We start from the raw sequence: 25,763 nt of genomic DNA, 5'->3' as shown, positions 1-25,763 counted from the left end.
TTTGTACCCATCAACAATAATTATTCAGCCAACAACGTTGAATTGTGAGTGCAGGAAAGGTAAAGAACAAATAAATAGAGCGGAGGCGGTATGTATTAAAAAAGGTTGACAACTATCTTAGCTCAATTGTGAGAAGTTGGATATTTTCTGGATCAAGTAGGCTAAGAAGGTTTCTGTTTTGCAAAACTTCTTTATTCATCCATCGGTTAGCTACAACGTGAGTAAACAGCAAAATAAATACAGTTTAAATATCGCATTACAAAGGCTCTTTCATGTCCAATGGCTTGGCAAGTGTACGTCAACCTACAAACACATGTATGGCACTTAAATTTATGATAACATGAGAAAGTCACCTGTTCATATCTAGACCTTGTTTGCAAATCAATGCCCTGGACGACAGAGAAATCATAAGTAACTGTTTAGATGCAAACATCACTTTGAAGGCTATGCCAACATCTCTCAAGCAAACAGACCAAATTTGATGTTGATACAACGGCTGCTAACGTCGTATTTACTCAGAAAAAAGACTTTTTCTCGCATCTTCTATGCCTCCTGTCACTGACTCAACCTCTGGCTCAAAACATCAAGTTCTGTTGGCCAGGAAAACTTGTTGCTTGCCGAAGGTTGCCAAGGACACTCCGAAGACTGAAAGCAAACATAGGACGAAATTGTGACACAACAACACTTGTGGAATTACCTGACAACGAGGTAAACGATTTTTCATGTTATTTGTCTGATTGAGTACAATAAAATATTTTCGATGACGTACGCTACTGTTTAGCTATATTTGCATTTGACAAATTAATTATTATCAATTTAATAACATGAAAGCCACTCGGGCCTATAAAGAGCCAAGAAATCTCCGAACAAATCATACCGCCTACTGTGTTCACTTTCGGTTGCTGAAACGTTTTTTGTACTTTAATTTTACAAAATAACTTATTTGTTTACTTTTGCTGTCTTGCTAAAACTTGATATCTGTGTCTGAATAGTGTTGAGGACCAAACTCAGAAGGTGAGTTGCATCGGGAATTTGCTTCCGTAAAGTGGTACCAAGCAGTCGTAGTAGTTTTTTCACTAAAATTAATAAATTATATATCAACCGCTCGATGATAATAATTCTTATTATTTTTCGTTCCTTTGTAATTGTCTGGTGAAAATGCATGTGTATGGTGTAAATAAATGATAGAAAATAGTCTGCTTAATGAGTTGATTGAATGGTATAAAGCGGTAACTTGGATGGTATAAAACTTGACAATTGCGAGTAGAAGGTTGCACCACATTTAAGTTTAATTTATTCTGACGTTAGCTCCTGAAGAGAGTCAGACGAAAACCTGCAGCTTCGAGCTATGTGCAACCTTCTAGTCAACCTAGTGTAAGCTTAGGCTACTTAATATTCTTTTTGAATAAGGTTTTGCTGCATTCTTGTTCCGTACAGAAATTAAAGGTCGCCTAGCATGAAATTTTTTGTTCAAAAAGTATTTCTACTGCAGCATTACAAACCGCATGTAGCTTGCACAGGCGTGATTGCGACAAAAACTTGCTGCGATCCAGCGCAATTGCAGCACAAATGTAAATTTCAAAGTACAGTAAATGCTCAACAGCATTTGACCAACGACATTTTTATTTCAATTACAAATTCCATTTTAAGTGACACCCATTAATAAAAATATGCAAATTCAAACGTAACAAAAAGAGAATAAAAAAATAACAGTTAACCTCTCAAGTACATGTAGCTCCACACAGAGTGAAATTTACATGCCTTTTGACTCTTTTTTATTTAAAATAATAAAAAGATAAAAAGTAAATTTTATATTTCTTTAAAGAAATAAAAAAGAGTCAAAAGGCATGTAACTTTCACTCTGTGTGGAGCTACATGTACTTGAGAGGTTAACTGTTATTTTTTTATTCACTTGTTGATTCATTCATATCAGTTTGTATCCTCTGGGGATCCTTCTCTTGTATCATGGGCCAATCCTATAGATGTTTGCTGGTACACCCCTTCATTTTCTTTGAATTGTAACAAAAAGAGCCCAGATATATATTAATATTTTTTACATCTATGACAAAAATTGTTACAACTCTAGGCTACATACAAGAGTTACCCAGCCAGCAAATCAGTCCTTTTCTACATTGATTGAACGTCTGCTGGCCTTGAATCAATGTAAAAAAGACTGATTTGCTGGCTAGGATAACGTATATTTTATGACGCACAAAGACGCACTTTCATTAGCAACTCAGCAGCGAATTGTGCTTGGGAAAGTTAACGTCACCAACTTCTGTTTAAACATGAAACAGTTGGAGTTGAAATAACCTACTAAACAAAATTTGTTTAAAGAAGAGCAAGTTTAATTCTAAATAGTGTAGGGCTAAATATAAAATAGATGAATTGTTAATATATTATACGTACGCAATAAAAAATATTTCATTGCAAAAAAATTGTCTCAGGAATCGCTTACGCATTTCTGAGAAAAAATTGTTGAACACTAAATTGTGCTTCAATCATTTAAGTTAGAATTTCTTGACCAAAATTTTACCACCGCCTAATTAGTGCATACAAAACGTCGTTTTTAAACATCCCTTTGACTGTGATTTAAAAGAAGTGGCATACAGCTGTTTTAACTTATCGAGTACCTTACTCATTGTTGTGATCATTATTATAAGGGGTATTCAGTATTGTGCTAATAAACAATAACTGGAAAGAACGTCATGCAATGGACAGTAGCGTTGTCACGGGGGTTCAGAAGGTACTTTTGGACCCGGGCCCGGAATAATTTTAGGGGTCGTAACCTTTTCAAGTGCCCCGGGAACTTAAGCATGCTAGTATAACTTAAAATAACCGGTAAAACTGATATTAATAGTATTAGTAATATAGATGACCTAAGAATAAAAAGGAAAGTGAGACCAATTCGACTGTTTAAACGGGGTCATTTATAATTTCGAACGTGGTTTTAAAGTTATTACCTGACGATACGACGAAGATCCATCTGTGCTTTCTCACGCCCACGTAGTGCTGTCAAATATTAATGCATATGCCATTGTCATAAAAGCAATTGTTGTGTAACAATCGATTCCAGAAAGCTTAAGTTTAGACCAAGGTGAGACATTAATCTTTTCTATTACGGTACGCTTTGCATGTTGTTGTTGTTTGAACAACAAAATTATTTATTTTTTACAAGGAAAAAAAACGGTCTTAGCGTTTAACAAAATATTTTCAATAAAAAAAATTAGATGCCTTTCATCAACAAATAATGTTGTTTTCACGTTTTAAAGACACCAAAAGAGAAAATTTAGTGTCAGTGTCAAAATTTTACTGTGAAACTTTATAATTTTCTTTCTTTTTTAATTTGTCACTTTTCACTAAATCTGTAAAGCTTTTTCGCTGTAACAAATCCGCTTGTCAAGTTGTTCCAAATTAACAATTTTCGGGCACTGTGGTTAAAGAGAAAAGTAAATTTTGATAAAAGCAATTTGTTTAAAACTATTAAAATAACCAGAAAATCTTAATGCAATTTGAAAGCACAGTCGCCTAAAAAGAAAACTTTTTTCACTTTCTGTTTATTTAATATCTTACACACATTTTTTTTCCATAATGGTAGTCACACGTTACAGAATGTATCGCCATATTCATAGTAAAAGCTATGCTCCTGTGCGCTGCACATAATAAAAGTAAAAAAATAATTCTTTCAGTTATAATTTCTGTATAATAGCATGTTTCCAAACGAGTTTTAAATTTGTTTCAAATTCCTGTTTCCTTTGTGCAATTCGGCAAACACTTCCAGCAACAGCTGGAAGCTGCAGTTTCCGTACCGGGTATTGCATGAAGGATTACATAACAGTTATAGTGATGTTGCGAACGCAAAGTTTTGGCGGGTTCATATTATGATCAAAATCATTGAAAGATTTACTTTTGCTCTGAAATGATACTCTTCTCATTTTAATGTTTGTTGAGCTTCGCCAGACATGAATAGCCTACTGCTAACAGATTCCTATTCAAGTTACGAAAAAGCACCAGCATTGTCATCAACCCAAATTGGTTTGAGTTATCTCATTCTACGTGAAAAACTATACAAACAATGGATGTGTGACCAATAGCAACGGCCCTGTTGAGCTGGTTGTCTCTACAAGGCAGGCCCGGATTTAGGGGGGGCAGAGGGGGCAGTTGCCCCGGGCCCCCCGACTTTTGAAGGGCCCCCCTATGTGAAAAAAAATGTGATTTTGTGTTATTTTTTTCCTTTTGGCTTTTAAAGTTTCTGCAAAATGCTGTGCAGTAGGGCAAAGGCAGGTTAGTTGATACAATTTTCACATTTAGTGAGATTTTACTAAAACTGTTGGATATAGAAACACCATTTATGGTGCTAAAGAAACTTCGTTTGTTGGGCTAACTTTCCCCCAAGTTTAGTCTGTTTGATGTCACTGATGGTTATCAGTTCAGACTCATTCAAACATACATCTCCGGTTTGTATCAACTAACCTTCCAGGAAGGTTAGTTGATACACCTATGAGGTTAGTTGATACATGGAACTTCTAGTTGATACGATCAAAATACGCCTCAATTATACTGAGAATATAAAATACTTTATAGGCTACTTTTGAAATATTTATACTCAAACTACTGTAGTGTAGATAGTAGAACCATATTGCCAGGTCAGAGTTAACCAAAATCCATGACAGTGCTGCAGTCTTATAGTGTTATCTAGTGTAAAATGTGATAAAGATATTTTACATCCGGATGTTCTTCCTAACGCCAATCTGTTATACAGATTTGGAAATTGACATAATTGTCAATTCTTATGACAGCCAGGGTTTACGTAGGCCTACAACGTACAGTAAGAGAGTCTTCAGTTGATCTGTAGCATCCAGTGGTGTAGCCAAGGGAGGGGGGGAGAGGTTTGGGGGGTTACAACTCCCTTTGGCACTCGTGTGACGTCACGAGATTGAGAATGGTGCTTTCAGTCTCTATGTCTCTAAAACAAAGTTTGCCTAATTTTAAACGAAACTGCATCAAAAGAGCGAGTTTTGCCAATACCAAACATTCAAATATCTCAGCCAGGAATTAACAAGAAAACATAGAGACAGCTTTATTACCAAAAAATGCCCAAGAAAACATGATCTTATCTTTTTGCTATGCCACCGGACAGCACCATTTTACAGGAATATTTATACCCACATCTTTGTTGAAAATGCTCTCAAAATGCACGAATATCAAAGTAATTTTTTCAAATTTTCTGGGGGAGGCCCCCCAGACCCCCGCCGCTGGGTGTCGCCTTTGGCAAAGACGCCGTCGGGCTTCGCCCGCCGGCAGTCAAAACCTCCTCTTTTCAAAATTCTTGGCTACGCCACTGCATCGATCAGTTTTTCTTTTATAAAACTGGGGCATGTTGTCAAAGAGGCCTTGTTAATTCTGTGATATTGTCAAGTTCACAGGTTCTGCAGCTTCATTTACACACAGCTCAAAAGTTCAACAACTAATTCCAAACCAATTTACAGAGTTTCACATGTAGGCCTATTTTACCTGAAAATATGGTTGAAATATTGCAGGTCACTGAATGTATGAATGCAGTTTAGTTGATACAGTGTATCAACTAGCCTTGGCTAAAATGTATCAACTAACCTTTTCCTTACTTTTATCAAAAATGTGTCTGCCATCAATCTAACTAAGTCGGTTAAAATGATTTGATTTATGCAATGATACTATACACCTATATACTGCCTGTCGCCAATAAGTTAATCTTTTACCGTTTTTCAAACACTCAAGAATTAACTGAATTGTAAATTTGAAATAATTTACAAAAAAACTCAATTTTTGAACATTTTGCATTATTTTACAAACTTGAAATTGGATAACAGCGAAATCATCATGTCACCACTCAATCATTATTCTTCACCAGTTGGTGGCGGTATTTGTACAAAATCCGTTTTCTGGAATCCGTTTTTAGTGGTGTATCAACTAACCTTCTGTATCAACTAACCTGCCCTTGCCCTACTGGACTGATGCTACTGTAGACGTAGAGGTGGTTTTTGCACGGGGGCCCCCCGATCTAAAAGTGCCCCGGGCCCCCCATCAGCTAAATCCGGCCCTGCTACAAGGGTACATGCTACAATTATCTGAACACCAAATTGAGAATTTCAATCACAAATCACCTTTCGTTCATCAAGTTTAACATATTTAAGAATTATTTTATATTTTTATTTGCAGATGAAGTTGTTAATTTTACTTTCGCTCTTCGCCCTTTCCTTTGGTTTTCCCGCGGGAGACAATGGTAAGTTAAAGCAGTCGTACAAGAAAAAGGGTTATAGCAAACTGCTGCAGAGAACGTTTTGTGATAAGGTACAGATGAATGATTTTAAAATAGTTTTACACTATTGATACGCGGATACATTCAGCCCTCGAAATTAGCTTCTATCTACGACGGCAAAAACATTGCCGTCGCCAAATCAACAAACCTTGGGTCGCGGCGGCAATTGCCGTATGCTTTGATCAAACGAAATTTTATGCGCTTCTTCTTCATCATGTGTCACACGGCGGTAGCCCAGAGCATCAGGCAAGCTATTTTATGCGCTGACAATGCTCTTGTGAACTGTAAAAATATTGCAACCTTATAAATACTGGCTTAATTGTTGCGCAAAAGTTATTCTTTCGTCGAATGCTTATTTTTTACCGGTGTCATTGCGAATATAAACAGTGGTACAAAATTGGATAAATGGTTCTTCGGCAGTAAAGAAAAGTAATGCTTCCGATGATATGGCATCGCGCGTTCATGAAAGGGCAGTTTTGCGTCTTCAAGTATTCCAGTGACGAAGCGACAACCTCATCCTCCGATGATTCCGATTCTGACTAGTTCTTTATCCAACAAATTTTGTGTTGCTTGCAGTATCCTAATTGTGCCGAAATTATGCGAGTGTATACGTAAATCGAGGCAATCTTCTCGCAGGGAGCTATTGATTTGTTGCCGGTACCTGATTGAGCAATTAACGTTATTTTATGATAATTCAACTTCGCTAGATGTCGAATTAATGTAAAACAAACGTAAATTTCTTATTGGGCATTGTTGTTACGCGATATTCCCGCCGGGAAAATTAAATCGATTTGTGTTGACTCGAACGTTGAATCAACCCAAAATTATCTTACTTTTTTCCCCCCCAATGACTTATTTAACGTGAATCACCGTAACAGCGTGCGTATCGCGTTACTCGCTTTATCGCTACTTTTGGTATTATTACATCACAACAAATCAAACAGTGCGTTCGTGATAGACTATTCGATTATTTTTTTCTCTTCTCGTTTTACATGTTTTGGTTCAATTTTTTCGTAATAAACGTTCACAGCAATTACTGAGGCAATTTCAACTTTTACCGTTTGGCCTCGTCAACGTTTTTGCGAAGTAAAAATATGCTAATTTCGAAGACTGTGTGAGTGTTCACAGCAAGTAAAATAGTCCGAGGTGAGGTCTTGGTGCGATGTTTCTGCTGATTAAACTCCTGCTGCGAGTAAACAACACAAGAAATTTTGAACAATTTTGTCCGAATTAAATGCTCATTTTGCGACGGCATTTTTATTGCCGTAGCAGAATGGCCATTGTGATGTTTGTGGCAGCATTTACCACGGCAATTGCCGTGGGCCGCCGCTAATTTCGAACACTGTACATTTGCAAATGAGGTTCAAAACTAAAGTTGTTTGTTTACTGCTTTAAACCAACTACCTTTGTCTTTCACAAAAAATACTAAAAAAAAGTTTGCAGACGTTTGTTAAAAACTTATCTAAACTAATCTTTGCTTCTGTTCACAGAACTTCCTCGTGACTCCAGCGCCAGTGCAGACTACGTGAGAGTATGCTACTATACCAACTGGTCGCAATACCGTCCCGCGGAAGGGAAATTTATGCCAAATAACGTTGATCCCTTTCTATGCACTCATATCCTATACGCCTTTGTAGAGATTGGGACAAATAATGAGGTAAAGTAGAGGGTTTCTTAGGCTATTGCGATTTTTGGATTGACGCTAATTTCAAAGAAAATACTTGCAGTCTCATATGTTCTGCACAGAAAACAGTCATTAGTTCGTTCATTTAACGTACAAAAATACGCCATATCAATGTAAAAATAACCACTCACGTCGTGAAATCGGTAATCGGTAAAAATCCATACGAAAAATATACCGAATGGAAAATATGGAAAATATCTGCTCGGAAAATATCTCCTCCCTCAGAAAACAAAGATATTTTCCAGTCGGTATATTTTTCGTATGGATATTTTCTGTATGGATTTTTATCTACATTCATGAAAACTAAATGTTCGAAACTGGAAATGTTCTTTAGTCCGACAAGCATCGAGAGCATGTAGTTGCATAGTGGCAAACACTTAATGGCACATTTGAAGGTGAAACAACTTGTCACTGGATTTCTTTGTGTATATTCCAACTTCTACGCTTCTACGCCTCCTGCTATTCCTCCTTCTTCTTCTTTACCGTTATTTTCGATTCCCAGACAAGCAAATTCCGTCATTTATACATTGATATCTGGGTTACTACTGTTTAAAGTAGTAACGTGAAAATATTCGAAAATTCCAGTTTTTTTTGGCAAAACTAAACTTGTCTTTTTTTAAATATTTCAACCAATTGTTTCCGTTTAAGCCTAAGGTTTTTAAACTTTTTAAAGAAAAGCTTTCTTGAGATCAATTATTAAATGTGAGGTTATAAACTGGTGAATATTCAACAAACAGTAGGCCTGCAGCCGTTACACTATGATGAAAAAAAAGCAGAAATTGATTTAGTTTAGAGGCAAAACTAATTTAGAATTGAATGGTTGTTTGATATTGTTTGTATATCTTGGTTGTTGTATGAGATGTCGAGTAGATAAAAAGTTTAATTATGTAAAAAGCCTATGACCATTAACTTGGGTATTATGTGCTTAAGTTGTGTTAACTAAGCAAGCAAATTATTCCTTGTTTATTGATTTAAAGTCTGCCGGCTTCAAATCGATGAAAACAGGGCTGATTTTTTTATAGAAAAATGTTTAACAACTCCTCACATTGACCACAGTTGAAACTACGTGAATGGAATGGGGCTACTCTGATTGATCAACTAATGACCTTGAAGCAAGCTAATCCGGCCTTGAAGATAACTGCTGCTGTGGGGGGATGGAACTTTGGAACAGACCGATTCACTGCAGTTTGCAAAGATCAAATCACTATGGATGTACGCGAAAGACGACTGTTTTTGGCAGGGGCGTAGTCAAGAGAGGCAAATTGCTCCCCCCTGAAATATTTTATATAAACATTTCACTCTCAGTTACAGCATTATTTGACAGAGTTTACTGTTGATTTTGGCTGAAATTACTTTCGGAATTCAGAATGTACAACATTTAGATATTTTTTCTAAATTTTCTGGGAAAGGTCCCTCAGACCCCCTACTGGGCGCTTCGTCTTCGTGAACTCGTTCACTGACATGTGCAAATAATGCTTATTTGCCCCCTCACCCCGAATTTATGTGCTGGCTACGCCCCTGGCTTCTGACAAACGTTCCATGGGTTTACTTTGTTTTATTTGGTTTGTTGGTTGCATGGCTTTGAAGTAAAGACGTCTTACCAACGTTGAAAAAACATCAGTTGGACACTCAATGAAAACACGCGGTTTTTTCTTTGTCTTGTGAAGCCAAATTGAGTAGTTTAGAGTCTTTATATCGCAACAAAGCAAGGTCTGGTTTTATAAAGCATGTAGCCTACGCAGGTTACATAGGCTGCTAAAGAACTTTGCACTGGAGCAGAGCTATCCAACATGCGATGCAAGAAATTAATATGAAACTAAAACTATCTGAGTCTATTAACGATTTCTTGACAAACTCGGCATCATCTTAGCAGTTGAAATATGGCAATTTAAGTTGTTGACTCGTTAGAAGTTAGTCTTTAGAAGTAGTTTAGAGTTAGATATTACTTACTTTAGAAGTTATTTTGTTTATAAAATTCATTTTCGCAGCATTTTGCGTCAACCTCAGTCACGTTTTTGCGTAAGTATGGATTTGATGGTTTGGACATGGATTGGGAATACCCAGGGTCACGTGGAAGTCCACCAGAAGACAAAGAGCGATTTACCACACTTCTAAAGGTTAGCAATGCGTTAATTAATGATCATATTAACCTTGGCCATGACAGAAGATACAGTTGTATTGTCATGTATATTGTATAGTCTACCCTTGTGTTAAGTTATATGAAAACGACTAGTTTTTTTGGTTATTTTTTGAATGAAAATGCATTTTTATCTTCAGTAGCGTACGCTTGACTTAATTCTTTTGAGTGTTCATTTTTTTTCTGCAGGCTTTAAACACACTTTAAACAGGCTTTAAACAGGCTTTAAACAGGCTTTAAACAGGCTTTAAACAGGCTTTAAACAGGCTTTAAACAGGCTTTAAACAGGCTTTAAACAGGCTTTAAACAGGCTTTAAACAGGCTTTAAACAGGCTTTAAACAGGCTTTAAACAGGCTTTAAACAGGCTTTAAACAAGCTTTAAACAGGCTTTAAACAGGCTTTAAACAAGCTTTAAACAGGCTTTAAACAGGCTTTAAACAGGCTTTAAACAGGCTTTAAACAGGCTTTAAACAGGCTTTAAACAGGCTTTAAACAGGCTTTAAACAGGCTTTAAACAGGCTTTAAACAGGCTTTAAACAAGCTTTAAACAGGCTTTAAACAGGCTTTAAACAGGCTTTAAACAGGCTTTAAACAGGCTTTAAACAGGCTTTAAACAGGCTTTAAACACTTTAACACACTTTTCTGCAGGCTTGTATGAGAGAGTGCAGACTCGACGACCTCCTACGCCTTCAGGGCTACGGTCTTTCGCACTCTCTCATTTGATGAACACTGTAATTTTTTGTTTTATGTATGTTTCGGCGTTTCGCATCCAAACAAAAATAAAATGATCATCCATCCATCCACACACTAGGTTTGCAGTTTGGTCAATTGCTCTTCTCAGCATATCAAGATAAACTGATGTGATACAAGATGAAGAGTTACTGTGCAAGTTTAGCACGTGTTTGAATCTTTCTAAAATATGTGAACAAGCAAAAATTGATCACCGTACGTCTTCAGGTTTGACCTAATGACCTGGCGATATTTTTAGAACAAAAACATCAAAAAGTCATCGAAGAACACCTGGTACTTCCCACAAATGTTAGCTCTTGCGTAGATCTACATTGTTATATTTGCTGAAGCGTACTTTCAGAATGGTACTTGGCATGAATTTTGTGCTCAAAACGAAACTAAAATCTTAAAGAATTTAATTCAAAATGAAAGAACAACAACCAAGTTTGTGTCAAAACGAAACAATATTTTAACATATTTTTCGTGCTTAACACTTGCAAGTATTAAAATTGATAAGAAATCAAACAAAATGGAATAATATCAAAAAATTGCCATCGAAACAAAATACTTCATTACCTCAACGTTTCAAAGGATTTTTGCTTGTTTGCTTTTCGGCAGCCGATTGTAGCAAGAATTGACAGCGATAGACACCGAGGCTGGGGTCGTCAGTATCGCATCACTTACTCTTCTTGCGTGTGAGAGTATTGCACCATTTATTCTGCCACTGACCATCAGCCATCGCGTTTACCAGTCAGTTTAACCCTTATCTTAGTGGAAAGAAAACAGCCAACAAAACCAGCCAGAGGCAGTTGATTGGAAAAATGCCTCAAGCCGTTATTGTTGCAATGAAATCAATTTCGTGATTTTCCATTGTTTTTAAACTGATTCCTTATTACGTAGACCTTACGTAGCGCTTTTGACGATGACACAGCCACTACACAAAGAGAGCGTCTGTTATTGACCGCCGCTGTTGCAGCCGGGATTGAAACTATTGAACTTGCATATGAAATAGAAAAAATCTGTAGGTAGGTTTATGTCACGGTGAATGATGTAGGTTACGCTATTTTTTGTATTTATATTGTATTCAGTTTGTTGTTTTTTAATGCTTCTTTATGCGGGTTGTGGAGCGGTGTACTTATTGCGTTTCATACAAGTTTGGTTTTTGTGTTAACTTTTTTTGGGTTTCAAATATTAGCCTCATATTTAGTGAAAACATAAAAAAACGTATACACTGCATATATGTTTTTATTCACATCCTTGTTATTACATTGCAGCAGATCTAAAATACATTTTTGTTTTCAGAAATAATAAACTTGTTCTAAACTGAAATTTATTCATATTAAATTGATTGCCAAGTTAAAATTTAAGTTTTTCAAAAAAATAGGTTTTCTCCTGTTTGAGTTAACAGTCGTGACGTTAGGACTAGGTGGTGACGTGCTACTTTAATAACTGTTAACTTGTTTACACGTAACCAACAACTATAAGCAGAATATGGCGTTAGCCATAGGTTAAAGGATTTGACTTACAGTAGCCTATAGGCTAAAAAACAGCATCTTTTTTGTTAAATACTAACTTCCATCATATAAGATTGTATGCTGGTTTGGTGTTTGAATTTTTATCCTCGGACTGACAAAGCCTTGATAGGTTATTCCTGGTAGTTTCGCATACTTGTAGAGGCTTTTGACGCAGGTCCGGTTACCGAGATTGACAAAGTGAAGTTTTTCGATTGTTGAAGTGTTGTTGCCGGTGAATGAAGAGCAGTCCTGAAATGCGTTGCTCAAGCGCACACCCCGAGAGCGTGATCGCGTGGTCGCGTGATCTTGAGCCGGGCGCGCAACCACTGAGATAACAGGGCGGACGCTAAGATTAAGATGGGCTATTTTTAGAACATAACTTTTGCACCAAAGCCGTAAAAATGTGATTTCAAAAATTTATGTTCTAAAAAACAGTCATCTTAGTCTTAGAAGACTATTTTAGCGTTTACTTTTGTTTATACCTCAGGTGTGAGGACAAAAGCGATTTTTTAAAATGAGATAATTGTGTTCTTGGTTTGGAAAATCAAACGAGTGGTCTCATAATCATAATCACGTTTTATTTTGTGCCCATTGCGACAACACACAGTAGGCCTACACTGCTTTCACAGATGCGATACGGCAGCCTACAGGAAGCAGCGAAGGGGCATATTAGTTTTCCAGTCAGCTGCTTTCCTTATTTTGTCGTGTTATTGTCTCTGCCGAGCCACAGCCACTTGCTCTGGAGTGGTGTCGAACCCACGTCTTTTCAAACGTCCCGCAGACGTTTCTCACCACTCGGCTACGAAGCCTAAGTCAGCATAAGTTGTATAAATACATGACTACTTAGTTAGTTTAATAAATTGTCAAAAGTGACTTTTTGTTCTGCATAATAGCATACTTGACCTCGTACATTTGATGACTTACGATTTTCACGGTGGATCCTGGGAAGACCTGACTGGTCATAATGCCCCAATGTATGGCAACACTGGAACCGAGGCTACCAAGTACTTCAATGTCGTAAGTGACTTAGTTGTGTCTTAACCAAAACATGTGCAAAGTTGCTACTTTGATTAAAAATAACATTTGTTATTGTTTATGTTATCGCAAAAAACGTTCAAATCACACTGTTTGAGTTAAGATTTAAGCTAAACGTAGGTCTAATATTTGTTCTGTGATAGTACTTGTCTTCATGTCGGTAAATATCGCGAAACTATTTGTTGAAAAGTTAAATCTTATAAATCTGAATGGATTGTCAAAATTGGTATATTATTATTATGAACTGTTTGTGGGCAGAGATATAGTTTAACCGGGTTCCGACAAGCTCCATTTAGCATCGGCCCCTCTGTGACGTTATTTTGCATTATACTGTACAGCTTCGGTAGAGAGTTTGTCTTGTTGAACCATAGGCATACGAAGCCGAGCAACGTTATCAAGTTTAACATATATATGTTGCATTAAAAAGTAAAAACTTTAGTATTTTATTTCCTAACATCTTCCAGTTACGTTATTGCTTGTGTGTTTGAGGAATTTATCGAATAAGATATGACTATTACAAGAAATATGTTGTCACTGCATGTACAATCATAGGATGCCGCTGTGCTATACTGGTTAGGAGAGAAATGTCCCAAAGAAAAACTGGTAATGGGAGTACCCACGTACGGAAGGTAAACCATTGACGATTTGTTGCAACGTGTCTGAGAATGACATAAAACTTTCTCATTTTTTGTTCATGGTATAATATAACATACAGAAGCTTATAAGCAATGACGTGTTCAATTTGATTGATTGTAGAAATCTTAATTCTTCTCGGACTATGAAAGCTTTTTTGAGAGCTTAAACCTGGCAGTTTTGTATAATTGTATGGGCTTTGAACCGCTGACGTAGGCCCGGTCACCAAGTTTTATAAAGAGAAGTTTCCAATTGTTATTGATGTGTTGTCTGTGAATTATTCCATCCGCTAAGTGCCGCTGAATGGAGAGCAGTCCTGAAATGCGTTGCTCAAGTGCACAGCCCGAGAGTCGAACCAGCGCCGCTTGATCTTGAACTTTCTTCGTTCATTATGTCAAGCGCTTAACGAACTGAGCTATCTTGGCATTGATTGGATGGATTTTGTAGGTGGATGATGCCCCTATCAGTTTACATGCTGTTGCTAAGATAAGCTGCTCTCTTTCTATGCTTTCTGATAAGCTAAAGTTCATGTGCACTAGGCTAACATGATATCAAGTTTACAACTTTTTGGTCTGTGTGCTTTATGTATTTTGTCAAAACAATTAAATGTCGTGCAAAAAGGTTAAAGCTTTCAGTTTAATGTTTGGTATAGACTGTTTCTTCAATGAAAGGTGATTCCGATATCTGATGTGCAATTAGATTGCTGTTCACGTTATTTCAGGACCTACACTCTTGTCGACGCCGCAAATGACTATGGATACAATGCAACGGGCGATGGTCCTGGAGATGCTGGGCTGTACACCAGAGAAGCAGGGTTTTTAGCTTACTATGAGGTAACCACAGAAATAACATAAAATTTTTATCAAGGTTTGATGGATAAAAAGCGTTGTGACAAAATTGAAAAAAACGTTTGCATGTTTTTTCTGTGTCAAGTTATCCGGTGATTGATCAAAACTTATCAGACTATTTTACAGTCGTCTATACCAGTGGTTCTCAAACTGGGGTCCGCGAGACAATTTTCTGGGACCGCGAAGCACCATCCAAAAAAATTAACAAGATCCCGAGGAAAAAAATTTGTGGAAAGTAAAAATTTTCAGGCAACTTATTTTCCAAACCAAAGTTAAAAGATATCTTTTAGTAAGCTGGCTTGGCATCCCTCCACACGGTTTTTTAAGCCTGGCCTTTCGTTTAATTGTGATAGCCTTTGTTTCGTTCTATCGCCTTTGTGACATCAAGGAGTGCATAGTGGTGACGTACTCCTACAACACTCGTGTTTACCCGATCAAGAACAGGATTACCATACTTGACTAAAAAGGAGTTAGGCGAAGTTGATTAAGGCTGGTTACTTTTTACTGATTTAAGTTTTGAATTGAATGCCTTTCCGAACTTTTAGCTTTTTTAGCCTTAGTCAAATTAGCCAAACACTAATAACTTTTTAACTTTACTAATTGAATTTTTAACTTAAATTTGAGTACAAAAAGTGAAAATGGCTCAGCCTCGAAAAAAATTAAGATTCAATGATTCCTATGTTCAATTTGGTTTCACTGTGATACATTCTGGAGGAGAAGAAAAGCCGCAGTGCGTGCTATGCTGTAAAGTTTTAGCAAGTTCTGCGCTAATACCTGGCAAGCTGAAAAGACATTTGGTAACACATCATCCAGATTATCAAAACAAAGATGCAGATTTTTTTAAACGGCAAGCTAATAGTTTAGTTAGGTCAAGATTTGATAGCACTAGTGATCTTTCAAAATCTTTCAAGATTTGATAGCACTCCTACGAAGTTGTAAGAAAAATAGCTACGCACTATTTCTTAGCTATCGCTAAGAAGCCTCACAATATCGGAGAACAACTGATCTTGCCTTGTTGCCAAGTTATTGTAGCAAACGTTTTGGGAGAATCTGAAGCTCAAAAGCTGAAGCAAGTGTCTCTGTCAAACGACACTGTGAGTAGCCTACTGTAGGAGAATATCTGAGCTATCGGAAAACATTTTGTCACAGTCACAGGTGGTGTCAAAGATACAGAAGTTAATGTCACATTGATATCTAGCTCAAAACATGTTGGAAGTAATGCATAATACCAAGATCATATTGAACCAAACGGAACCTAACATAGAATTGATAACACCCAAGCAGGTGCACCCACTTTATTGACGTGTCCATTTTTAATTGCATGTAACAAATAATTATTATTTATCGTTTTTGCGCTAATTTGCCTTAAGTTTTTGGTGGACCGTGAGTCGTTGAAAAAATCGCAAGGGGACCGTTCAACAACTTTTTGAAAAAGTTTGAGAACCACTGGTCTATACGAAGGGCACCAGGAGCACACCCCCTTAGGGGAACGTAAACTACTTTTTTGGGGGGACGAGAGCTTTACAAAGATATTTAGTCTTTTTGCAGTAGGCTGTGCAGTGGTTTTAATGATGGTTTTAAAATTTAGCTTTAAAAATTTAGGGGTAACTAACAGTGGTTTTAAAATAAACAAAAAATGGATCAAAAATAAATTTAATTTTTTTAACTTTTTTCACTTGATACCTGATGGCTGTTTCCACTAGAAATCAAGGAGTAACGTTGAAATTGGTTTGTTTTTACTTTGATTGTTACTTTTTACATCATTCAAACATTCATACGTTAATGCAAGTGAAGACATATGTCACTTTTACAGATTTGTCCTTTGGTATCTCAAGGCACAATCGTATGGAATGATGAAGTCATGGCTCCCGCATTGGTCACTGGAGATCAATGGATTTCTTACGACGATGAAGAATCACTTGCAACCAAAGTAAGTCGAAAGAATACACTGGTAGTAGTAGTCCAGTTTTAATCCGGTGATGTCCCCGTTACCGAGGGTGGCAGATTCACTTCCAAGTGCCGCACTCGTCTTCACACCCTGCCTCCACATCGATCTGTCTAACGTGTCCTCTCTTGTCAAGCCCATCTTGCTGATTTCCTCCTCACTGCACACTGGCCAACAATGCAAAGCAACCTTTCTGGTGCATGAACAAAAAGAATTGTTTTTAGGATAAATTTCGACCACTGGATTTGAAAATGAGGTCAAAATTTGCGTATCAATTCTCATTTTTTCATAAATTCGGAAAATAGAAGGCTTACACAGTATTATATACAGTAATACATGCTAGCATGACTTTTTGTCTTAGTCTGCCGTGAAAGTTTAATGTCATAAGATACTGCAGCGCTCAGAAACAACACAATTCACGATACAAATGCAATTTGAGTAAAAAGATCTTACATAGGCCTACAATATTACTATGTATGTTACTATATACAATGTACAATATTGCCACTGCGTAAAGGAGAAAAATCAAAATGTTATTCACGACAACACTAACTAGCATAAAAGCTTCAAAAATAACCTTCCTCCGTTTTATTTGACGAGAAAATGACTTACTGCTGCAATCTCGCAAGAGACACCGGTAGTAATCTGCCGTCATGCTCGTGTCCCAGCGTCCGTGATATCTTCGTTCTATTGTCTTTGTATCTTGGTGAAAGCGTTCACCTTGTTTATCGCTAAGTGAGCCAAGATTTTCATGGAAGTGGCTAAGGTGGCTGTGGATCGTTAGAACTAAATCTCAGGTTTATTTCTGTTAGACTAGACGCGTTGAGAAATTTCAAAAGGTGTGTTCACTACAAGTGGCGATAAGTGTTGCCTCTTAATTTCATCCACACTTCCCGAAATCATGACAAACATTCACAAATTGATTTTTCTCATGTGAGCTATCAGAAAGGCATTAGATGAAAATGTTTACTGTTTAAACATAGGGGAAGACGGGGCAAAGCGGGACACTTTTCGTAAAAACGCAATTTCAGCAATAGTGATGGTTGAATTTAGTTAATTTCTTTTTTAATCGAAAGCCTTAGTTGGTCAGCATATTTGGTTCGAAGATCAAGCGGAATCTTTCTACTGTTATAGTACAAATCAAAAAAGATTTTTTTTTAAATGTCCCGCTTTGTCCTTTGTCCCCGGCCCCACTTTGTCCGTTGCCCTCCTTTGTCCCCAGCCGCTTTGTCCCCAGCCGTGGGGCAAAGCGGGACACTTCATTTTTGCATGATTTGGTACTGTTTTGCCACTTCTCTCAAAGACAACTTCTTACTTTTCACATCTTCTATTGCATTCTTAATATTGATAGCCTATCCGTCCATTCACCTATTGCAGTTTTTCTCTTATGGCGACGAACCATTGTCAGAATTAAATTGTGTAGGCCTACCGGTACAATATAAATGAATGCTGATAAATATTTTACAATCTTGAAGGCTAAAAGAGTTATAAACAAAAATTAATCAACAGAAGAACCACAGATACAATCTAGACTTCTAGAGTCTCGTGTTGCCCTAATGCACTGTCCCACTTTGCCCTAATACAGCTGTCCCACTTTGCCCCAAAATATAGCCTTTAGAAAATAACATCGCTGCTGAAACCTGTAAAGTTTTAGGGAAAAGTTGCTTTTGTTACCAACAAATACTGTTTCAATGTCTAAGATAAAAACAAAGCTACCAACAAATTCGCTTATGCTAACGAATGTGGTAGCTATTCTTCCATCTCTTTCTTATAACAAACCATGCCAAAACACATTTTACTTCCTCACGACACGCGTTGTGCTCTGCCAGTCGCCATTTTTTCACAGCAAATACAGTTTATAGTTGCCTTACTAGTGCTTCCTGTTAGAGGGAGCCAAAGAATACAAAACGTGAGAAATCGCGATGTCCCGCTTTGCCCGCGTCCCGCTTTGCCCCGTCTTCCTCTAGAGTTCACCCGTGAGGATCATGGTCCAACAGGTCGAAAATGGGTGGTTTGGGAAAAAATAAGTAGACAAGAAATGTTTAGCGCTCTTAGGGCAGGGTATCCCATCCTTTGAGATCTAAATGGTTGTCATTTTCAGATTTATTATACTCAAAACCATGGAAATCAATGCAAAAGGTTAAAAAATTTGAAAATTTTGTACAGGTCTAATCTGTGGTAAGCTACGTATGACGTATCTGTGCCACTGGTCGTCAAAGGTTTAATTTTGGCCTACGTTATCATCAATATTTTTTTTTTTTTTTTTTTTTTTTTTGTGCGTATGCTGTTGTTGAAGCGCGGGAACGTTTCAATTATTATTTTTCTCTTGTAAGCTTATTTTAAATGGCAAAATCGTAATTTCCGTAGGGTGGCAATTGACTAGTAGACCGTATGGTCGTTTCGTTGTCTCCCTGTCGTTATGGGAACTTGTGTAACTTTTGTACTGTGTATATTGCATATTTCAAACATGTACCTATGTTCCTGTTACTGACAAATAAAACATTGATTGATTGATTGATTGATTGATTGATTGATTGATTGATTGATTGATTGATTGATTGATTGATTGATTGATTGATTGATTGATTGATTGATTGATTGATTGATTGAACGTATGATGGCTGCAGTGAAAAACAAAACAGATTTGATACAGGAAAGCGGACCTCATTTTCGGAATCTTTACCCTCAAAATCCCCCACACCTCTCTTTTCTTTGTTGCAACCAAAATTATGTCGACCAGTGATATCGGTAGATATTGCACAATAAATACTATTAATACCACAAAACAACTCCTCAATGACTAGCAAAAAGCCAAGTACATCGAATTACATCAATTTTATTGGCATCAATTTTTTTGGCAATTTTATTACTAAACTTAATAATTTTTTGCTATAGGTAAATTACATGAAAAAGAAAGGTCTTGCTGGAATTATGGTCTGGTCAGTTGATGATGACGACTTTGGAGGAATATGTGATGCTAACAAGAAGTATCCTCTTTTGAGGTACGGTGTGCATCCATTCTGTTGTTTTTACTTGAGATTTTTTTTCCTACTTGTACTTGCCGACCCAGAAATGCCAGCAATATTAGTCTACAGACAAAGCTTGTTTTGAGAAGCAGTCTGAAAAAAATCTATAAAGTTAGAAGCAAATAGCCTGCCTGGTAAGCTTGAAGTTGTTCGGGATATCATTGTTGCAGCCATTTTTTCTTTTTGGTAAATCAACAAAGGCAGACGTTACCTTCCAGCTCTTTCATTGTTGTTTGTGTCATGTTTTTTCATTGTAAAATCAAGCTAGATGTCCGCCAAGGCTGCCAAAACAAATAATAAAATAGCAGTTTGCCAGGAAAATTTGTATAATATGCAAATGCTGTGCACGTAGTAGTCCTACATGAAGTGGGTGCGCCACTTGGTGGATCTACTATGAGAAATATTAAGGCTACAGTTTATTTACTGCTCAACGTAGTTCATAAACAAAATATATCCGGCTGCATGTTGCGAAAATGAAAGCTTGAAGAGTTGACTTATTGAGCTTACGATTCGCGAGCTTAATCCTGGCAGTTTCTACAAGTAGTATGCGAAACTGCCAGCATTAAACTCTTGAAGAAGCTTTTTCAGTCCCAGAATAAAGATCCTACAAGCAATAAATTGATTTGAAACAATTGCACGGCAGACTAAAAAAGTAAAAATGTAGTCCAATGCTTTACTCAAGTTGGTGGCATTAAAAAGTTACGCTTATAGTTATACTATGACAGTGAAAAATCCTATACTTTCATCTGTGGCTTTATACAGGACAATTTACTACGAGCTTACTGGAGAAACGAGCCCAGCTTGTCACATTTCCCCAACCACAACAGCTGAGACTTGGTGGCCTAACCCCGACGCCACAAACCCTCCTCAAACTGTCGAGTGCTGGTACCCAACTCAGCCTGGTGAAACCATTCCAACGGTATCCACTACAGTCAAAACCGATCCCCCAAGCACGACTACAAACCCCAACGTTCCACCCACCCCTGTACCGACTACATTTCCACCTTGTGATGGTAAGAGAGACAGCAAAGCAAGTTATGGTTTGAATGATGTTTCTTACGGCTAGCATGAATTTTACTAAACTTGGTTGGCAAGTAACGTATAAATCGTGAAACTGCGCGCTATTGTGCATTTTGTTTCGCCCCAATCCCATTTGCAAACGGTAGTCTATACATAGAATTTCAGTTAAACAAACCTTTTTACTGAAATTTGTTTGCTTTGCGCAAGATGGGTTTAGTGTAAGCAGCAGTGCAGCGTGCATGCATACAGACAGCAGTTGAGTTTGTTTTGATATTGCTTGGTTATTTTCTTAAATCTCAAATAAGGGCGGCACAAACAAAAAATATTTTCGCTTCGACGCAAGAATTCCGAGTTGGTTTGCTTGGTTTTGAATCTTTATCTCCGGACTGACAAAGCCTTTATTTGGTTATTCCTGGCAGTTTTGCAAACTTGTAGAGACTTTGAACCACTGACGCAGGGTTGATTACCGAGATTGGCAGAGTGAATTTTCCCATTGTTGTTGAAATGTTGTTGCCAGGAAGTTATTCCATCCACTCGGTGCCGCTGAATGAAGAGCAACAGCAGTCCTGAAGTGCGTTGCTCAAGCGCATACCTAGAGAGTCGAACCAGCGCTGCTTGATCTTTGGCCGGGCGCTGCACCACTGAACTAAAGAGGCGGAAAGCTTCTTAGCGAAAAAAATTCGCCTTGTTTTATTTTGAAATGATCGCAATTATTACAAGACAGCATTTTGTCTTTCTTGCCATCTTGAAAAAAAAAACATAAAAATAAAGCAACGAAAATTGTTTTACCACTCGGATAAGTAAAAAATAAGCGGTGATGACCAAAAATGTAAAACTAAATCAGCTGCTCAATAAAGCGTGTCGGCTGCATAGCAGAGTAGTGAGAGCGCTGGAACGGCAATTGAAAGGGCGCCGGTTCGACACCGCTCATGAGCATGCAACTGTTTCTTTGGCAGAACACTTAAAGGCATGCCTGAAGGTGGACACGAAGATTAGCTTCCTTGCCTTCCCGTCCACTTAATCTAAGTCTTCAAACGAAAACAATAAAGCGTGAAGCTACATCCAAAATGCCTGCAGAAATTTTAGTTCTTGATGAATACTTAGTGGGCGAGCTTTATAACCATGTGCGTAACAAACTGGAACTTGCCTTCCAATAATGCAAACCTGATTCGACACTCGGCGGTGGTTGTTGGTAAATACAGCTAACCCCTACCCAGAGTGTAATAAACTGGGTGGGGGGTAATTGCTGAAGAAACGATGACCGAGAAAAAAGAACTGCCACCCTTTCTCGTTAGTGACGATGGCTTAGTGTGATGAGAACCTCATGTTCTCATTCACCGGCTACTGGGCTAAAACCATACCAAAAGAAAAAATTATCCTTTTTTTAATTTATTCTACTTTTGTTTTTTTTCAGGCCCCGATTGCAAATTCACTTGTATTGCCAAGCCAAGTGGCATTTATCCTGATCCTCATAAATGTGACTGCTACTACCAATGCAATAACGGAGATGCGATACCATACTGCTGCCCTGTAAGTCATTTTACAAATGAAAGACAACAATATCCCAATTGTTGTCATTCCTCATTTGTATTAGCGTAGGCCAAGTTATAGTTCTTTTAAAGTGCATCGTGCAATTACTATTCCTGGCAGTTTCGCATTGTAGAGGTTTTGTATCACTAGCGCAGGCCCGGTCACCGAGATTGACAGAGTGAAGTTTTCGATTGTTGAAGTGTTGTTGCCAGGAAATTATTCCATCCATTAGGTGCCGCTGAATGGAAAACATGCTCAAGTGCACACTCTGAGAGTCGAACCGGCGCTAGTTGAACTTGAGTCGGGCGCTTAACCACTGATCCAACGGAATTGTTTCTATACTTGCCTTCCCTATCTTCATTATCCCTTCTTGAGTTATTGCCACCGGTTTGAAAACTTTTGCTTCAATATATTTCACGTTTTAGTTATTTCTTTCTAAATTTATTTTCCTTTAATTGTCGGCAATTTCTTGAGAAGAGACAGACACATGTACGTTTGCTGCAAAAGAAAGGAAAGTAACCCAACTCGCAGATCTTGTCCTTTTTACATTGATTAATCTTCTGCAGACGCTGGATCGATGTAAACAAAAACTGATATTACCAGCTGGGATGTATGCCAAATCGAACATGCTCATTTTCTTCTGATTTTTAAACACAGTTGAACACATGTGACGCGGTTTAATGTCATTCAGTTGCTGCAAACTGTTTGCTATAATTCTACCATCAGTGTCGCAACATTGTGGTTGTATTATAACATATCCGAATATTGATGCTTAGCCAACATAATAATGTAATGTTTATAATAAATAATGATTATGTTCATTCTATGGTATTGTTCCCTCAAACAGAACAACAGCCGATCTTAAAAGTAAATTGAACCGTGTATTAACCACTGTAGAAAATCTGCTAAAAAAATTTTTCAGTAAATTTTGTGACTTTGTATCAGCATTGCTTTTCTCTCATTACCCAATGTAAAAAAAATGCCACAAATAAGGATAGGGGGTCACGCACCCCCCAAAAAAAAAAAAAAAATTAACAGGTGGAAATTGTTTATTGCATCTATACTACAACTTTCTCAAAGAAAATTATTTAACTATTTATCCAAACATAAATTTGTCTGGATAATATCTAGTGAATCCTGGAAAACTGGCCATCTTCCATCTAACATAATGTTTTCACGACTTTGATAAAATTTTCTAAACTTTTAACCAAGTTGTAAAATTGCATTTTCGTTTCAAAAATAAGTCACACTCCTAAATGCAAAAATGACACTGAGTGACTCAGGACCTGAGTGGCTCAGGACTTCTATCCATGCAAATTTGTTTGAATTTTACTTGCATTCTTGTTGATTGTAGTGAAACGTTCTTTATAACCTATGAAATATTGCAGAACGGTCTTCTGTTCAATACCAACATCAATGCTTGTGATTGGGCGGACCAAGTGACTTGCAACACAGCGACTGTTGACCCGACAACTGAAGGAAACGGACTTACCAGCACTACACCACTAACTGCGACACCTATTAGTGGAACAAATCCACCAACAGGTCTGCACCATGATTAACCTATCAGCAAAGAAACACACGTTTTGTTAAGCAAAAACGGGAAAGGTTGACTTTTTACAAGTTGTATGAAAGTAACACTGAGTAGAATCTATTTAATGACTCAACGTTAATATTAAGTTATTATACAGCCTAGGCACCAGGGCCGTTGAGAGGATTATTTGGGCCCTATGCCAATGAGATTTTTCGGCCCCAAATCAAGACACGTCCAAGAACCAAAAAATACGTGGTGATTTCTTTAGGTTTTCGGGCCCCTTGTAAAAGTTACGCGCCCCTAAAATCATCCCAGGCTTAAATCCAAAAGTACCCTCGGACCCCTTGTCTACACTACTGCCCGAGTATTAAGCAAAAAGTTTGTTTTGGAATTTTTGTAAAAAAAAATCAGGTTATTAGGTTATGACGCATAGCGTCCATTTGTCATTGCACCACGTGCTACTAGCTGACCACTTTATGCTTCTAAAGGCTTTAATACAGCAATGACTTTGTACCTTGGCAAAGTATTCTTGCTGCCAATTTTGCAAATTAATTTCTCTGCGGCATATGTGAACAAGTTTTAGCATTTTTTAGCGATATCTCGAAAAGTAGTCAATTTAAAAACATTGCAAAATAAATTGAACAAAACTAATTTTAGAAACAAATTAATTAAAAAACATATTTGTAGATTGTTGTGGGGCTGTTCGTATGAATGAACGATTTATAATATCATTGATAAACATACCTTTGCAAAAAAGCTTCAAAACAGGCATAGTTAGTAGTTTAAAATTTGGACTCCACAAAAACGATTTTTACTTCATCAAAATATTGGGCATGAGTCTATACGCCCAAATTGAATACGTAATCGTACTTATGCACAGTATGAACAGGCCTGCGATGGGTAAACTACGCAAGAAATTAACATTCATTAAAAATGTATTTTTTCTTCAGGTGACTTTTCTTGTGAAAACTTACCAGACGGAGACTATGCTGATCCGACAAACTGCAGACAGTTCCACCAGTGTGCAGGAGGAAAGGACACAGTCAGAACGTGCGCGGACGGCACAGCTTACAATGGATCAGTCTGCACTTGGGAAACCCCTGACAACACCTGTTAGACATCAACCAAGATTGTTAGAAAATAATAGATCAAAAGCAAAACATTAATTCGTTCCAATATTTAAATCATTCAAACATTGCTTGATGTGTGAAGCAGCTCCAACAGTACAATATGTCGCAGGTCGCTTAAATATTAATTAAAGGTGTCAATGAAAACTGTGGTGTCGTCATTTTAGACTAGAGTAGAAAAAACATCTTGGTTCAAAAGTGTTAGAGAAACTGTAATGTTCCGAATGGGACGTCCCGTCACCAAAGCAAGTCGGTTATAACCCGTGAGAGAGCTACAACTTTGTTTATCAAAACATGACTAAGACGTGGTAACTACAGATATAGGCCATAGCCTACTACATGATTTACTATTCAGGCACGTTGTAAACCTTTCAATGTTTTGCCATCTTTTCCCGTTCATTAAGGTGCTGGTAGGTCTATATCGACCATTGTAGTTAGTATTTGTATTTTCAAAAATCTTTCCTATCCGAATTCCTTTTTTCGAAGAAATCCTAGACTGTGATTCCTACATCTGCATCTTGCATTGAGTCAATCACCTGCAGCCTATCACTTGTCTGAAGAGCGGTGTTACCAGGGTCGTGTTAACTGCCTCCCGTTCCCCAGCCGGGAAAGCCACAGCTGTTCAGGGGCCCACGGATGTTAGTCTGTTTAATGTTTTTTGAGTGTTTAAAAGAGAAAAAGCTACTAGAGAAGCTCGATATT

General features: G+C 37.5%; 1 protein-coding gene across 3 annotated transcripts; it reads left to right on the top strand.

Annotated features, from left to right (window-relative positions):
* Positions 1-601: 601 nt before the first annotated feature.
* On the top strand, positions 602-25,202 carry LOC145785400 (chitinase-3-like protein 1). 3 transcript variants are annotated; one of them, XM_082597057.1, is made up of 15 exons: positions 602-708; positions 6,199-6,262; positions 7,789-7,955; positions 9,039-9,194; positions 9,971-10,099; positions 11,750-11,874; positions 13,257-13,380; positions 13,951-14,027; positions 14,753-14,864; positions 16,693-16,809; positions 19,720-19,826; positions 20,613-20,863; positions 22,285-22,400; positions 23,789-23,945; positions 24,885-25,202. In XM_082597057.1, the coding sequence occupies exons 2-15, from the start codon at positions 6,199-6,201 to the stop codon at positions 25,049-25,051; spliced, it is 1,869 nt and encodes a 622-aa protein (XP_082453183.1). In that variant the 5' UTR covers positions 602-708; the 3' UTR covers positions 25,052-25,202. The 3 variants fall into 3 exon arrangements, with proteins under 3 accessions (XP_082453183.1, XP_082453182.1, XP_082453184.1); XM_082597056.1 differs by lacking the exon at positions 602-708 and adding an exon at positions 883-1,014; XM_082597058.1 differs by lacking the exon at positions 602-708 and adding an exon at positions 3,046-3,097.
* The last annotated feature ends 561 nt before the right edge of the window (positions 25,203-25,763 follow it).

The sequence above is a fragment of the Aplidium turbinatum genome, chromosome 16, assembly GCF_918807975.1.
Source record: "Aplidium turbinatum chromosome 16, kaAplTurb1.1, whole genome shotgun sequence".
NCBI lineage: Eukaryota > Metazoa > Chordata > Ascidiacea > Aplousobranchia > Polyclinidae > Aplidium > Aplidium turbinatum.
This window is presented reverse-complemented; position numbering and strand designations above follow the sequence as displayed.